Below are 18,051 nucleotides of genomic sequence, written 5' to 3'. Positions count from 1 at the left end.
TGCGATTGCTGGATCATATGGCAATTGTGTGTTTAGTTTTTGAAGAAACTATCAAACTGCTTCCAGAGTGGCTGTGAAATGCTGTACAGTCATACAGCCACCAGCAATGTATGAGCGATTCTGTTTCTCCACATCCTTTATGGGGTTTAGTGTTGTCGCTGTAGTTCTGATAGGTGTCGCTAATCATTCTGATAGGTGTGCCGTGATACCTCATTGCAGTTGTAATTTCTATTTCCCTGATAGCTAATGATGTTGAACATTTTTCATGTCCTTATTTGCCATCTCTATATCTTCTTCAGTGAAATGCCTGTTCACTGTTTTGCCCATTTTCTAAATGGATAGTTTCGTTTTTTACTATTGAGCTTTAAGAGGATTTATTCTGGATACTATTCCTTTACTGGATAAGCGATTTGAAAATATTTTTTCCTGGTCTGTTGCCTGTCTTTTCATCCTTTTCCCATTCACTTTCACAAGGCAAAAGTTTTAAATTTTCTAAGGTCCAGTTTATTACTGGCAAGCCTAAAAACTTTTTGCCTAACCCTAGATCCCAAAGATGTGCTCCTATATTTTTCTCTAAAAGGTCTATATTTCTATATTTTTATGTTTTGCATTTACATTCAAATCCATTTTGAATTAATTTTCATATATGAGTGAGGTTGAGGGCAAGGTTCATTCTTTTCCCTGTGGTTGTCCAGTTGTTTCTGGACACCATTTAATAAATGCACCATTTACTGAAAGGCTGTCCTTCCACTGAATTGCTTTTGCACATGTGTCAAAAATCAGCTCAGCATATTTGTGTGCATCTGTTTCTGGATTCTCTGTTTTATTCCATTGTTCTGTGTGTCTGTCCCTCTGCCGTTCCCACACTGTCACGCTCATTGTGGCTACATAATAAGTCTTAATACTAGGTAGATTCTGGTTCTTTACACTTTGTTCTTCTTAGTCAAGGTAGTCTTAGTTATTCTAGGGCCTGTGCTTTTTCTGTGTAAGTTTTAGCACAAGCCTGTCTACATCTACAAAAAATGTAAAACAACCAAAAACCTTGCTGGAATTTTGATAGGAATTACATTAAATCTGTCTATCAATTTGGGGACAGTTGAAACTATGCTGAATCTTCCAATCCATGAACACAGTAGGTGTCTTCACTTTATTTAGACTGATTCTTTTTTATCAGTATCTTGTAACTTGCAGCATATAGATCCTTTGTATTTTTTATTATCTGTATACCTAAGTACTGTGTTTTCTTTGAAACGATTGTAAGCAATTTTGTGTCTTTAATTTTGGTTTCTGCAGGTTTATTCTTACTCTCTAGAAATTGTATCCTGTGACCTATTTAACTCACTTTGTAGTGGGAATTTTTTGGTTTGCTTTTTGTTTTTGTAGATGCCTTCCTATTTTCTATTTAGACAATCGTATCATCTGCAAATAGGGGTCATTTTATTTCTTCCTTTAGAAACTGTATGCTTCTTATTTTTTATTCTTTTATTATTGCAGTGGTCAGAACTTCTAGTATGATGTTGGCTGCAAGTGGCTAGAATGAACATCCTTTCGTCTTCCTGATGTTGGCAGAAAACATTGTCTTTCACCATCAAATATGATGCTAGTTGTAGTTCTTTGTAGATGCTCCTTATGAAACTGGTTTCTTCTTAAAATCTGGCTAATTAGAGGCTCACAAAATGTGAATAATGTCACATTTTGCAAGAATTAGGAGACAGGAAGAAAAATCTGAGAGGTTTCTACCAAATAATTTCTGGAATGACTTCTTATTTATTTTGACTCCTAAACAGGGCTTGTTCTGATACAGTTCTTGTCAAGATTGGACCATATGCAGCCTTGACTTGGGTTTGGGTTGCATATATAATCTGCCAGGATATTTCAGTAATCTGAAACTTTTTGGATATTTCTACTACTTTTATCTCTATAGTCCCTAGGGTTAAAAAAAAAAAAAAAAAGCCGGGAAAACACTTAAGGCCACTGCAGTTATTTTTGTTTGCTCTTCCTAATGCATGTTCTCCATGAACTGGCCACATCAGGTATCCAAAAATAATGTTCTTTGCCCTTATATACTGTAGAGATGGTATCACTGCAAATGTCCAGAGCAATGGACCAGCCTGTGACAGTGTTAGCGTTTAGGCAAAAGAGGTTTTCATCTATAGAGAAGAGACATTGTTGGTTTCCGTAGGACCCGTGTTTTATCCCTGTTGGTGTATATTCTAGGTAAAATCAGTGATGAATATGTTTTATGATGTGAAGTTATATAACAGAAGAAAACAAGGAAGTGGACAGAAAATCAGTAATTATGATGAATACCTGGTTGTCAAAATATAATGATTTGAAATTACTTTTCCACGTGTGGGCTGCATTCTGATATGATGTACTCCTCCACTGAGTCTTTGGGAAACATTTGGATGGTCCAGGTTTGCGGTTGCAGCTCAGTTACACTTCAAAAGCCTTAATGTCTTGACAATGCTGCATTTGGTTATAGATTTAAGATGATGTAATGCTACGTTATATCACTTTTTTAGGGTAACTTCTGAGTAAAATAAGTCCATAAACACTACTTTTTTCTCCTTTTATAGTCACACATATGTGAGTTTTGCTGAATTGCTTTATTCCATGCTTAAAAGCTAGCAATTTAATACTGTTTTTCAGTAACAATAAAATGAAACACATAGGCCTTCCAATTTCCCTTTGATGTATTGATTTATGGTGCTCAGAAAATTTTATCAAGTTGAAGAAGGTTATTTTGGTTTTTGCATTTTTCAAAGTTGAAATTTTTCAAGTTGTATTTTTTTTTTTTTTTTTTTTTTTTTTTTTTGCAGTACGCGGGCCTCTCACTGTTGTGGCCTCTCCCGTTGCGGAGCACAGGCTCCGAACGCGCAGGCTCAGCGGCCATGGCTCACGGGCCCAGCCGCTCCGCGGCACGTGGGATCTTCCCGGACCGGGGCACGACCCCGTGTCCGCTGCATCGGCAGGCGGACTCTCAACCACTGCGCCACCAGGGAAGCCCCAAGTTGTATTTTAAAATACATACACTGCCTTACTTTTCATAGTCACCACATAGGCAATTTATATCAACGCTTAAAAGCTATGAAATGAGTATATTCTTCCACAAATTGACAGTGTAATTGTTCTAATACAGAAAGTGACACCACAGCATATATTAGCTATGGAACGCACAGTACATTTTTTTAAGTCACAGTTTAGAGAAACAAATGTTTCTTCTTTTTTTCCCCGTAGGCTTAAGCTTTGTTCAAAATGAAGCCCATAGAATTCTCTCCATGCTGTAATTTAAGCTGGAGAATATGAATTGGAATTTGCTGTCCTGGATTATTATTGAAAGAAATTAAATGGTTTTTTAAAATAGCCACTGGTGATCAAAATAGTATTTGCCTTAATTGCTTTATTAAATACTTGAAAAAATTATACGACCAGTGATAAAAACAGTTGGTATTTTTTTTACAGCTACAAATAAAAAGGAATTTGTGGGTTTAATTTACAGGATTAGTGGGTATGTATTTTTGTTTCTATTGCTGCATTTCTAGAAGGCTTAATAAAGAAATCAAAATCCTACTTTTCCTTCTCAAAGCAAATGTTAAATGTTTTCCTCCTGAGGTTCCTGAGATGGGATTTTTTATTATCCTAAAGAAGAGGAATGTCTCTGTGTGAACATTTTAAATTTCTGGTCCTTTCTGAAATTCTGTTTTGTTTTGTTTTCAAATCAGATCTGGAAAATTTTAAAACCAAAATGAGAAGCACAGTGTCAGTGCGTGAAGGACAGGGAGTTGTCCTGCTCTGTGGCCTCCCGCCACACTCTGGAGGTAACAAGTGCTCTGTTTTTGCTTTTTATGTTTATTAAACAAGTTTCGGGGCGAGAGCCACAGCACATGTACTGTTATTGCTTCCATAAATTACCCTGAGAAACTTGATAATCCAAGCATTGGATTCTGTCAGTTGAGTTGCAATATAAGAAACTCTACAAAAAACAGTCTATCCAGAGGAGATGATAAACATAATTGACTCATTCCAACAAGGAAGGTCCTAAAGGCAAGCAAGATCAAGTTAATTTCAATTACCTAATGGTGCTGAACAATGCTTCATCCTTACACTATTATCATTTATTATTTAATTGTAGACCGTGACGTACATTGGTGTCTTTGTGGTTTCTCTCTCTCTCTCTCTCTCTCTCTCTCTCTGTCTCTCTCCTGCCTTACGCATACACGCTTACAAATGCTTATTGATATATGCTGTTGCACCTCTTGATATATGTGTAATATATATATTGAAAATGAAATATGTGTGTGTATTCACATCATTTTATTGGGTGTTGGAATTGCAAATTTTATGCTACATTGCTATAAATTGAAATATTGCTGGAAATTCACAAGGTTAACAAAATAGCTACCAAGAGTGAAAATGAACTTCCGCACATATGAAAATAATTTAATAAGTACTGCTCCCCAGTAAGAGCCTGAAGTGATGGTTGGACTTTCCTCTCACGCTCACTATTACAAACTTGGTCACTTGCAGGAACAAAGAAGGCATTATTAATGTATAAATCATTGTTCTCAGAGAAGCAAACGCATTCTGTTATGAGAGGATGAGAATTCCTGAGAGATAAATAGGTTAGAGAGAAGCTTTCTGACCAGAGATGAAACTGAGAAGCCTTCCTCCCATTATAATAAAGCTTATTCAGATGTCAGTATGCTGGACTTTATTTGTTCTGTGACATCCAAACCAAAGTCCTTGTTGCCCAGTGACTTGGCAGTTTTAATCACAAAATCCTCAGCCCAATAAAACAGACATTTCCCATCTTCAGTATTTGATCATTTGAAATGTCTGAGCCAGCTGCAGACTGCAGATTTGGGGCTTGATTAGCTACCGTGCTTGCCCTCGTGTTGGTGAGTATGGGTTTAAATTGGGCTCCCCAGTCTACTTCGGGAGTGTATATTTTGCTGAAATCATGAAGTTTCAGAGGACCTGTGACTTTGAAGGGAGGCATAGACTCTCTTGATTAGCAGTAAAAGTAACTGAGCTCAAACTGGCTTGAAGAAAACAGGGAGTTTATACTGGCTCATATAACTGAGTTGAGCATATGCTTTCTACTAGAGCTGTATGGTTGACACAGCAATGTACCACCCAGAATTACTCGCTGCGTCACTGTGGGCCGTGGGGTCAGCCAGTGGCCTCCAGCTCTCAGCTTCTTCCTGATCTCCTTGGCTGCAGGAGCCACTTGCCCAGGGTCTCACCCTTCCAGGGACTGCCTGCATCTGGTGACTGAACAAGGAGAGGATATAAAGGGTCAGCCCCTTCTGCCCAACACTGGACAGTTCTAGTGGGGAGGGCTCAATCCAGAGCTTCCTTCCAGCATGACCAAGGCTTTCTGGATCACCACAGTTTGACTTCTTTCTTATCTCAAATCCTGCTTCTGCCTCCTTGCTTTCACGGGTTTTGAACTTTGGTCAAAATCTTTCTCCCAGACTCTAATATTTGCTCCCTGCGAACCCAATCTGCTGGACCCAATGGTTTAAACAGTTTCATAAGCGGTTGGTCTTTCTTGCTGTTTCTTGGCTCTGCTTCCCTCCATGTTGATTCCATTGTCATGTAAGCTCCCTGTGGTAGCACAGGTGGCTCCTGGCACCTCCAGGCCTTCTGGTCCTTAGTGCTAAGGATCCTAATGGACCAGACAGCCTGTTGCTCAGTGGCTCCTGATTTTCATTGGATCAGCCTTGTTCATGAGATTTTCCCCTCCAGCAGAGAACCAGAGTCAGCTCCATCTACTGGCAAGCACTGAGATGAGAAAGGCGTAGTTTACGAAAGAAAAGAAGGGTTTTTTGTTGTTGTTTTGTTTCTTCATTTTTTTTTTTTTTTTTTTTTGGTGGTCCGCGGGCCTCTCCCCGCTGTGGCCGCTCCCGTTGCGGAGCACAGGCTCCGGACGTCCAGGCTCAGTGGCCATGGGTCATGGGTCCAGCTGCTCCGTGGCATGTGGGATCTTCCCGGACTGGGGCACGAACCCGTGTCCCCTGCATCGGCAGGCGGACTCTCAACCACTGCGCCACCAGGGAAGCCCAAGAAGGGTTTTATTATGAGAAAAAAAAGGGAGTGATGTTTTAGGTAGACACTAATAATGGTTAGAAGTACACCTAGTAAGCAAGTATCAAAATAACTAAAGTTTATTTTTTAAAAGCAACATAAAATAGTAGCTGGGCGGTCTTGTCTATGATGTGTGTTGGAACTGTTGACCCAAATTAAAAGTCTAAGTGATCTTCTTTAAACATTTTTATGATTAGATGTACTTGCTGATAACAAAGGAGGGAATCTTTTAGTTGACTGGGCATGCACACAGTGAGGAAGTCTTAATAAGCGGTTGGATAAAACATGTTCCAAAAGATGAATCTTTTCCATTGTCATGAAATTGGAGAACTGCTGGCCAGTCACAACTCTCCTAAGTAATGACATCCTCTAAGTAATGATTCCTCTCTGCCTTGGCGACTTCATATAGTGCTCTTTTCATTTTTAAAGCTCACAGTCTGGGGTGACTGTGAAAGTCAGTAGAATCGTTGGCAAAGAAGGAAAGAAATCTTCCCAGATGCGGTGCATTAGCTCTTAAGACCCCGCGGCATGCGTGGGCGAGACTGAACAAAAGCCTATCTTCCTGCATGCTAGATTGTGCAGGAAAATGATAGGGACCAGAGCATCAGATTTAGATGCTGAGAACAGGATTGTCATTGATCCAAGACTGCCTAATGTTGAGTTTGCCAAGTCACAATTTACACCCCCTGCCCTGACTTCTTGGTTTGGGAGCTTCTTGAAGACAGAGCCTATGTCCGGGTTTGCTCTGCACCCAAGTGCCTGAAACTAGGCTGGTTTATGACAAGCAGTCAGTAAATAACGGTTGAACAAATGAACACATTCATGAAATGAATAAAGGAATCCTCTTTAGATTGGGCCAGTTACAGGTGATTTCTGAGAATGCACTGCAAACTCTGTTTCTAGAGGTGGAAGCATTTAACAACTAATATGCGCTGGGTGCCAAGCAGACAGGTGCAGACACTGACAGGTGACGGTGAACTCTGCCCACAGCAGCTGGTATCAGCTCCGCTTCATCCCCTTGTGGACTGAGGGACTTTTCATTCAGTGGAGGATGTGAGGCAGCACAGAGCAGCTGAAGCCGTGACTCCAGGATTTATCAGTACATGTGATATGGGGCACACATGGCCCCGCTGTGATCCATTGTGTCCTCCTTCCACAAAGTCCCATGGTCTCTGCAGGACACGACCTTCCCTTCTCTGTCTTAACTGCTGTATTACTTTTACTCACTTCTACTTGGTCCCTTCTCAGTGGTCGGAAATTTTTAATTTTGTTGTTGTTTTCTGATTACTGAAGACATCATCGTATTTTATTATCTATCATATGCTCTAACAGAATCACAGCCTGACAGAGTAGACACAAGGGTGAAATAATAATAATAATAATAATAATAACAAATAATAATAGTAGTCTCTTTATTGAGTGCTGCTTAGTTGCTAAGCAGGGTGCTGGCTCTTGGTGGAAATAAATCATCTGCTAGGAGATTCCTTTGATTAAAAGTATGGAGAGGAACTGGATAAGTGACAAGGGAGATATGCAAAAAAAGAACCCAAATAGGAGTCCCAAAGTATGGAAACTGAATATATTATTCAAACTCCCTTAAATAATTTGTCTATGCAGATAATTTATAAGCAAGTAGCAGCAACCTGGGGTTGCTTTGCTTAAGAGCAATCGCCACTTACATGATGCCAGAGAAGGAAAAATTGTTTCCTGATGGGTGACAGAAATGTTTCCTGGGAGTCCCCATAACTCCTAAGCAATGCAGGTTACTGTCATTTGAGAGGGGTCTTATCTCCCACTCATTCGTGACACTTTCTGCCACTTCCTATTCATTGTCTTCTCTGCAGAATAATCCAACATCTCTCTAAGGTGAAAGGAGTTAGTATCCTCTTGAAAATTAGCTGGAAGTGACATGCCCAATATAAGGTACCAGCCATGGATTATCCCTGGGTTAGTTATCAATCTAATTACCAATAGTGTGAAAAATTGGGAATTAGTGTAATTACCAGTAGTTGCTGATATCACTACAAGATTGTTGAAATTCAAATGCACAAAAATATTATCCTAATATAAATAAGGATACAAGGCTAGTTCATGGGCCTTTCATGATAAATACTAATTAGACAGGAATTCATAGGTTAATCAAGTTATTGCCTAAATACATGTTAATAAAGACTTGGTTTTTGTCCAAGGATACCTGATGAGATTTATTCTGAGTTAAAAATAGACCTGAGTATTTCCCAGTGTTTCATGAGCAAACAGCTTTGGTCTCTGATCCAGCTTCCAACGTCTCTGCTCTGTACATATTCTTCTTACAGTGACAGCCCTGGACACTGCCATCCTTTGGGATGTGAAAAGGAAGAGTGTGAGATGCTAAACAGCAGGTAGTGGAGGATGAAGCAACTTCTTGCTAAAAATTGCTTTGTAAATCCTGGTGTGACAGAGGTGACAGCTGTTTGCAACATAACCAGATGGCATGGGATTTACACCCTCTGTGTCAACATCTTTTTTTTTTTTTTTCCCTAGGACCAAAAAACAAAAGTCACCTCAGGTAGTTTAGATGGGGCAACTTGAAGAAAGTTTTCCAAGTAGGAATGTTCTGGAAACACTTGTGCAGTTGTTAGACCTTGCTTCAAGGCGATGAGACATTACCTAGTGTTTTGGGATGTGATTTTGACCCAAAACAGTAGTTTCTCCAAATACCTTAATGTGTAACCTTACCACCACCTTGGCTTAGCCATTCATTTTTCCTTGAACTACACTCTACTATTCATGTTTGTAGTTTTGTCAAATTTAAAACAACAGCTTTTTACAAAACTTTGAAGTAGGCAATACATAATATGTTCATGGGCAGAATGTGCTTTCTGGCTCCCATGGCATTTGCATCACTGGTCACTATATAAAACGTTTCTTTGAGAACCCAAGGGTTTCCCCTTCCCTGAAGCAATGTATCTGAAAGTTGCATCGTAGCAGGTCTTTATACCATCACAAATTATGAAATCTAGATAAAGCAGATGGTTGGTGGGTTATTGAGGAATAAGCATCTCTCTGCACCATACAATATTGCTCCTAATTTATTGCTCCTAAGCCTGGGAGTCAGATACGTTAACATGTCACAAGAAAGAGAAAATCCATCTGTAGACTGAATGAATAGTATATCACAATTGTAAAAGTGTTTTTGAATATATGCCAATGCTGATGTGACTTTTGACATTTATGGGTGCCCAGAATATTAATAAATTCACAGTAGTATTCAGACAAGTATGTTCTGAATCGGTTGACACATAAACCTCAGGTGCTACTATGTGGGTAACAGTAAAATTGATCTCTAAAGGGAGTATCTGTTGTCTCACATAGTCTTAATTCCTGAACATCCATTTTGTAGTTGGACATGGAGATGAAAAACCCTGAGTTTCTCCAAAGTACTTGAATGTGGAAACTATGAATTAAAAATATTCATTGAGTCTGCCCTCCTCCCTTCCTTCCTTCTTCCATCTGTTCATCTATCCATCCATCTATTTTATTCATATTTTGATTTACTCATGCATCCATCAAATAGCTGTTGACGTGTGGAAGATGTTTATGTCTTATAATGCTATTTTACTGTAATATATATGGCCCTTTACTTGAATAATCTTAGTATTAAATGCAGAAGAAACTGAAAGCATTGCTGATAAACTTGATAGGAATGTATTCAAGTCAGTATTTTTGAACCCTACCCAAACCACTTCCCAAGTTAAATATACTGTTCTCAGGGTGCAAGGCAACAGGAAGATCAATAGGAATCCCCCTGTCCCCAGGGGCATATATGTGAGTGGCTTGAAACGTCTGATTTATATATAGATAGATAAAAATATACTATAATCCTAATATGTTTACTAGGTAGAAAAATATAAAATTAAAATATGTAAGTACATTTTTGAAGAGGGCTTACTATATTTTCTTCATGTACCCCAGGGTACATTCGTACATTTTTTACCCCATTTTAGAAAACCTCTTTCTAGACAGCGCTTGGGTTTCCTTCCTCCAGCTGTAAGGGTTGGATTATGTGGTGGAGGTTTTAGACTCGCTTGTGTTTTGTTTAACGACACAAGCAGTAACTACCTCTCCTCCTGGGTATTGCCTCCATTGCCTCCACGGGCTTGGAACCACGCCTAGCATGTTCCAGCTGGCCGCTGCTGATTGGCCCAGAGGAGGACACCTGACGCAAGCTGGGCCAATCAGCCGCTCTCTCCTGCCAGTTTGAAAATTGACCTGACAGGCTGTAAGTTTTGAATTTGGAAGTTTGAGGCAGATCCTTTCTATCATGCTAAGAAAGCTGATGCACATGGAGTAGAGATGCAGCCCTGCAGAGGCTAAAAACAGACCAGGGACAGAGTAAATACTAAGGACTGCCTGGCTGCGGGCTCTCCAACCTTTCTCCCTTGGCAGCTGCTTTCTTGCCCTTGGGTGCTATGCAACAGGCCCAGGATATAGATATATATTCTGTTCCCTTTGTTATTTTCAGCTGAGTCTAGTGGGTTTCTATTTTTTACAACCAAAGGCTCATCACTAATGTAGAGGGCATTATTGTTAGGGCTACACCCATCACTGGGCTGTTCCAGCATCCTTTTATGATTGAAGTCAGAACTGAACACACCACAAATGGCCCTGGAAGGAGGCAGCGTCACAGAAGACAATTTAAAGAAACTGTGCATTCATTATTATTTACGTGTTCAGTCTTTAAGTGAGTTTCCCTCAAATTTCAGGGTTGCCAGTGACTACTCCACATATATTTCATCAGAGCAGCATGGGTTCAAGCTCGCCCCCCCTCCATTTCATTCTCAGATCCCATAAATAGTCTGCTGTAGTACAGTGAGGAAATCATTTTCTCCCACTCAAAAGACCGCCAAGTTTTCCTTGCTGTGATTCCATCCACCCACAAACAGAAGTCTGAAGGAGCATTAAGCTCATGAAAAAAAAGAATCACGTGCGTGAGCTGGAAGTTTAAATCCACTGTTAGAGTCACAGTCCTTCTACAAGGACTTACTTTAAGATAGGAGAACTCTGATGTTTTCTGCTTTAAGTAAAAATTGCAGTTAATTTAGTACAAATCAAGGATGGTAAAGGCTTTGATTCCTGACATCTTAAGCAGAAATTAAGGGTGATTGTTAGTCAGTGCTTTTTGTCAGAAAAAAACAAAAAACGTAGTAGCGCTAGGTGAAACCTAAGACTTAATCTGTACGCTAGCAAGAGGGAGAGTTAGATTGTTCGCTGCTTTGCTGTAGAAATGCATTTATATGTACTGGTGTTTTAATTAAGCTTACATGAGCTACTGTTAACAAAGAAACCTGAAAATATATTAGCTTAAACTGAACTGTATTTCTTGCTCACGTAAAATCCACATCAAGTGCTTTTGATCATACATCTCTGGCCTCATCCATTTATGCCTCTCCATTTCAGCATCTAAAATGTGTGGTCTCTGCCTCTGTCTTGGTCCAACTGGCAGGGAAAAAAGGGGGAGAGATGACCCATGGATGGTTCTTGTGGACATGTGCCTGGAGGGGATGGCACGTGTCACCTATGTGCACATTCTGCTGACTGGTTCCCAGTCACATGGTCACACTGAGAGCAAAGGAGGTCCATTGTGTGTCATGGGGGAAGTGGGAACAGGCTGGGAGTATAGCTGGCTTCTCTCTGCCACCTTTAGATAGACCTGTGCTTTTGAAAGTAAGCACAAGCAGTTTAGGACCAGAGACGTAGATGATACAGTGTGTCTTAAGAGGCTGTATTTCATGATTTCTGGTGGCCGTATAAGAAGCTCATTTGGAGGACTTGTTAACAATGTGTATTCCACGATCCCACTCTCAGAGATTCTGATTCCTTAGTGTGGAGTCTTTTCTAGGAATCTGCATTCTTTATGAATGACCCAGGCGATTTTTGACTCAGCGCGGCCTTGAGCCACACTTTGAGACCCACTATCATCACGTCGTACAAATTTAAATGCCTTAAAGAAATGTTTTAAGGAGTAGAGAAATGTCATTTATGATGGAGCAAGTGTAAGCATTGAAGTATTTCAGGAGTTGCATTTTATCAAGTAGGACATTTTGGACTTTAAAAGGGAAGTGGAATTCTTGGCTTATATAGGACATTGATGTTCATTTATTTATAAGCTAGGCAATTCCTATCCCAGATGAATTTTTCCTTCATTAACATTAGCTGCCTTAGAGAGCACGGTTGATCGTGTGCCTAGGCGTGTAGCTGAATATTCCATGGCATTCATCCACTTTCCCCCGTGTGGAGTAGCTGGTAGGTGCCGGGCAGTCACCTGTGCTTGTTGATAATCATAGAAACTGGGCACTGGTTAAGTGTGCGTAGCTTTTAATCCTCCAGGCACTGCTTGACATCTTACCCCTGAGTAGTTTGGATTTGTTTATTGTTGTTGTTGTGTCTGTGTGTTTCTGTGAGAGTGTTCATCTCAAGGGGGCACGCCCATCTGGAGTAAAAATCAGACTGATATTGTAGGGGAGGATTTTCAAAATCAATCACTTTCCTTCCCTTTTAGACCTGGCTCTTATTTAAAACCTATTTTTCCCTATTAACTTTAGGAAGTTTGACTTTGAAAGGATACCAGTATTGAAAACTAAGAAATTTTAAAATGTATCACGTGCAGTGTTTTCAGTAAGATTACAAGGGTCAGTCAATGCATCCAAAGAAACATCACAGTGACCACCTTTCTGTATTCTCAGAGGTCTGCAGGGGCCAGCCAAGTGTTTCAGATTAATGAGCAGGGCCAGGTTTTGAGACTTGGGCAATTTTTTGTTCTTTTCTCAGTAACATATTGAAATCACTTAACAGCATCATTTACTTCATATGCAATTTTCACAACATAGAAAATACAGTTCTTTTCTGAGTTTATTAAGCGTTTTGTCACACATATCTTCCATTTGCTGGTTAAGTTATTACTATGGCTTTTTTCCTAATGTCCTCTTAAGTTAAATTCATTAGACACAGACACGCTTGGCATATTAAGCGCATAGAGCTGTTGTTTTCACTATTTATATAAAATTTGCTGCGTATCAGTCAGCTTTTACTAGGTTCTGTTGCAGTAACAAATGACTCCAAAGTCTCAGTAACAAATGACTCCAAAATCTCAAGGGCTTATAATAATGAAGAGTTATTTCCAGTTTTGTAGGCTCTATGCTATGGGTTGGCTGCAGCTGTATTCCATGTGACCTGTTTATTTTGGGAAAAAGTAACCCTTGTCTGGGATATGCCATTCTCATGTCAGGAAGAAAAGAAACTTGTCAGACTCATTCAGTCTGTTCACAGGTGGTATATATACATCATTTCTGCTCCCATTCTATTTTTTAATTAATTAATTTAATATTTATTTTTGGCTGTGTTGGACCTTCATTGCTGTGCGCAGGCTTTCTCTAGTTGCAGCGAACGGGGGCTACTCTTTGCTGTGGTGTGCGGGCTTCTCATTGCGGTGGCTTCTCTTGTTGCATAACATGGGCTCTAGGGCACACGGGCTTCAGTAGTTGTGGCTCGCGGGCTGTAGAGCACAGGCCCAGTAGTGGTGGTGCATGGGCATAGTTGCTCCGCGGCATGTGGGATCTTCCCGGGACAGGGATCAAACCCGTGTCCCCTGCATTGGCAGGAGGATTCTTAACCGCTCCGCCACGAGGGAAGTCCCTCCTATTCTGTTTTGCAAAACACGTATTATGGCCAATACTGATCAAATGGGCCAGAAACCATTCTGTCACAGAGAAGAGCAACAAAAAATTTTAATAATAATGTAATCGACCATAAGTTCTCTCTTATTTTTTTCTTTAGCTATTTGGCCTTTGTAGTCTTTCAGTTTCCCCAGATGTGATGAGATCTAGACCCAATAACTAGTTTAAGTTATCCTAACTCTTCCAACAAGAAGATGTAAGAACAACAATATATCATGATGAAAAATGACACCCCAAATGTTCAAACCACCCAAAGCGTTCAGATGCTGCTCAGTTCTAGCTGATTAGTGCCATGGAGAAAGCAAGAACAGGTAGAAACTATATGTTGGCAAAATTTTCCAAAACGTTAACAATATGGGTCAGACAGTACTTGGTTTGAGGGTGCCTTTAGCCTCTGGGCCACAGTTAGAAGTCTCTTCCTCAAGGACGTTCAATTAATGCTAATCTTTAAAAATGCCTCGTTCACTCAGTAGCCTAAGGGTATACGTGTCTAAGATTTAAGAGTATTGTTTATAGCCTTTAAAAATTCACTTTGGTTAGATTCAGGAGTACAGAAAATAATTCCAAACAAGGCTAATTAAAACAGCTAATTATGGGCTCTTGGAGGCCCGCAGTATTTGGAAGTAGCATCTCAATCCTTCTGGAAACAGTTTTCCAGATTCATTTTGCATTCTCCCCATCTAGTCTAGTTTACATCATTACTTTTCTTAGCAAATGTTTTATGCCCCCAAAGTGGGGATAAACCAATCAACTAAACACAGCAAAGCCATGGGGGTCTAATGTGTCAGGTTTTATTATATGTAAGTACAAACTCTGGAATTTTTTTTTTTTTTTTTTTTTTTTTTTGCGGTACGCGGGCCTCTCACTGTTGTGGCCTCTCCCTTTGTGGAGCACAGGCTCCGGACGCACAGGCTCAGCGGCCATGGCTCACGGGCCCAGCCGCTCCGCGGCATGTGGGATCTTCCCGGACCGGGACACGAACCCGTGTCCCCTGCATTGGCAGGCAGACTCTCAACCACTGCGCCACCAGGGAAGCCCAAACTCTGGAATTTTTGAGACCACATTTGATTTTATCTAGAAAGAGATGAACTTGGAAGGTCAGTGATGTCAGCTAAAGCCCAGTTCCCATGAAGAAGCATTGTATTCCCAAGAGTAAACACAATAATTAAGCAGAACTGGAACTAATTCTTCCGTTGTAGCTATGAGTAAATCATTTGTTGTTCCTAAGGTAAATTTTTATGTAAATCTAGAAGTTTAAGAATTTGTGGGGAATTCTCTGGCGGACCGGTGGTTAGGACTTGGCGCTTTCACTGCCGAGGGCCCAAGTTCGACCCCTGGTCGGGGAACTAAGATCCCACAAGCCGTGTGATGCAACCAAAAAAAATTTTTTTTTCTTTTTTTTCTCATTTTTCTAAAATAATCTTAATGTTTTCAGTGACATTAATATATTTGGAAATATTATGCATTTTGCAACCCACTCCTATCACTTCTTTTAATTTCCCCTTTGATTTTTTTTTTTTTTTTTTTTTTTTTTGGTACACGGGCCTCTGTGGCCTCTCCCGTTGCGGAGCACAGGCTCCGGACGCGCAGGCTCAGCGGCCATGGCTCACAGGCCCAGCCGCTCCACGGCATGCGGGATCCTCCTGGACCGGGGCACGAACCCGCGTCCCCTGCATCGGCAGGTGGACTCTCAACCACCGTGCCACCAGGGAAGCCCCCCCTTTGATTTTTATACAACATGACACACACATACTCTCTGCGCTGAGTAGTATTGATCACCCTCCGCAGATAAGGAACCTTCCTGTGCACTGTGTCCTTGAAAAGATCATCTGATTCATGGGTTGATATATTAAATACAATAGGTAAAGGTACATTCTGTGTTCCTACCATAGACTCCTTATTTTCTCTTGTGGTTTTACACTTTTACTCACAGACCATTTGTGTGACACTGAGCAACACTTTTTCACTATGTATTCTTATGCAACAGCAACAGGCATCATGCAAAAGAGTGAGGCAGTTTTTAAAAAAAAAAAACACTTTTGCAAAAATGCTGGGGAAAGCAAAAGAAAGCATCTTTCTTTTATTTGTCAGAGCTTTTATTTTATTTTTTTTAATATTTACTTATTTATTTTATTATTTATTTAGGCCGCGAGGGGGACTTAGTTGCGGCATGCGGGATCTAGTTCCCTGACCAGGGATCAAACCCAGGACTCCAGTGTGGAGTCCTACCCACTGGACCATCAGGGAAGTCCCTGTCAGAGGTTTTAATAGTACAGTACTAATTTTACATATCCTAGAGGAGGAGTCTAGCGGACAGCTTCTCCCAAACTTACTTGACGAGAGAACCCTTTGTTTATATAGCATCTTGCGGGACCAGATATTCTGAGAAGTCCACTTCAGGAAATGCTTACATAGCTTGAAGTTCATGCATACCATTAATTTTCAGACTATTCTCTGCTAAATGCTGTAAGCGTTTGTGAAAGGGTACAGCTTAGTGTACAGACCTCAGATTTCCCCAACTCCCTCTTCAAATAGAGCAATTCTGTTTTTTACCAATTTTAAATGTTGTAGTCCCACATAAATATTCTTTAAAGATAGAATTCTGTACTGATAAATTATAAAGAGAAAGGGCGGGAGGGAGGGAGGGAAGGAAGCGAAGGGGTAGAGGACAAGTGTATCTTATTTTATCAGTGAGCAGTTGGAGTCAGTTCCCGGAATTTGTTCTGATTCATCTTCACTGTAATTCTTGATATATTAGGGGGTGGATTCTTCATTATATCATTATGAAAACTGGGGGAGAAAATTAAGGGATGCTTTTGACTGAGTATACTTCTGGCATTTTATAAATCCAATTAATTATGTGTGGATCACATTACATCTGTTATAGTAATAACAACAGACTCGTGTTTTCTGGTGAGGAAGCGAGTCCATCAGTCATCTGTAATCACTGATCTTCAGATAAGGGGACCTGTGCTGGCTGGCGTACAGAAACCATAGTGCGTTTTCAACACTACTGCCAAAACATACTGTATTCCGCAAAGTTCTGAAGAAGACCTCTTCTGTTTTCCACTTGTGATGTGAAATGACATCTGAAGTGGTGACATATGTAGACTTAAAGCAATCTTTTTCAATCACGATAACCTTTAAGCACCACTAACCTCCCTCAGGATTCTTTGACCTTTTCTCTCTGTATTAGGCTTTTCGACAGCTCAGAGAAGTGGTGCACCTGACATCTGGTATAAACATGAAATGTTAATTCTTGACTCATACTTAATATTGCCAGCTGCTTTCAGATGCTCATGTGATACATTTTGTTTTTCCCATGGCTATAACACAGAATCTGTATGAGTTTTCTTAATCCAGTGCTGGTAAGGAGTAAAAGTTATTTCTTATTTCTGAGTCTTGGATTCCACACCGTAGATTAGGGGGGAGGCAGAGATTCAAGAGTCCTTAGCCAGGCAATGAGAGAATTTTGTCTGCTCTAGTATCAGAGTAGAGAATAAGAAAGCTTAAAGGACTATTAGAACAAGATACAGATGTAAAGTGAGGGTGAAATTAAGGCTTTGTTAATCTTTCTATTTTTGAAGTGGGACAGAGACAAAATTCCATATCTCCAACAGGCATTGGAAGGTATTAAAGTGACCATGACTTATTTCTGATTCTTATTGAAGTATATTGGGGGTATGTATTCCAAGCTACAAAGCATTGTTAAGAAACCTCACCTAAATTGGAAGAAATGCTGTTCGCTAAAACCAAGTCATGATCAGAGCATAGTAATACAATGAAGGAAACCTGCAGGAAGTAAAAGGAATAGGTGAAATACAAAACTCACTGGTTTTCCAGATATCTCCAAGTTGGAAGAACTTGAAAACAATGCAAGAATTGGCTTCCTAGTCAAAGGAAACAAACTTTCGGAACAGCCTGGAAATTTCAGTTGGAAGTATTGTGTAGAGAAAATTTAGAACCGGAAATGAGAGAGCGTTCTGCTGAAAGAATAGCACTTATGTATATCTCTTGTTACATTTGTGAACCTCCAGGTCTTACGCACATGACTAGAGACAGATTCCTTGAATCCTTTTTTTTTGGGGGGGGGGGGGGGAAGCGGGGACGAGGGGGGAGGGGCTTTCATGTTTTGTTGTTGAAGAGATTTGAGTGATGGCTCCCCTGGGACGGCTAGGCCTGGCCTGATTTGTTACTGATTCTCCACAAATACACATTGAATGCTCCCTGTTAGCAGATCACT

At 40.3% G+C, this 18,051-nt stretch overlaps 1 protein-coding gene across 1 annotated transcript in view; it reads left to right on the top strand.

Annotated features, from left to right (window-relative positions):
• CNTN3 (contactin 3) overlaps positions 1–18,051 on the top strand; it is a 247,909-nt gene that overhangs the window by 86,225 nt on the left and 143,633 nt on the right. The window contains exon 4 of the mRNA XM_007447671.1: positions 3,726–3,821. Within this exon, the coding sequence (XP_007447733.1) occupies positions 3,726–3,821 (96 nt within the window). The remainder of the gene's footprint in view (positions 1–3,725; positions 3,822–18,051) is intronic.

Source organism: Lipotes vexillifer, unplaced genomic scaffold (assembly GCF_000442215.2).
Source record: "Lipotes vexillifer unplaced genomic scaffold, Lipotes_vexillifer_v1.1 scaffold1008, whole genome shotgun sequence".
Taxonomy (NCBI): Eukaryota; Metazoa; Chordata; class Mammalia; order Artiodactyla; family Lipotidae; genus Lipotes; species Lipotes vexillifer.
Note: the sequence above shows the minus strand (reverse complement) of the source record. Positions and strands in the feature narration are given on the sequence as shown.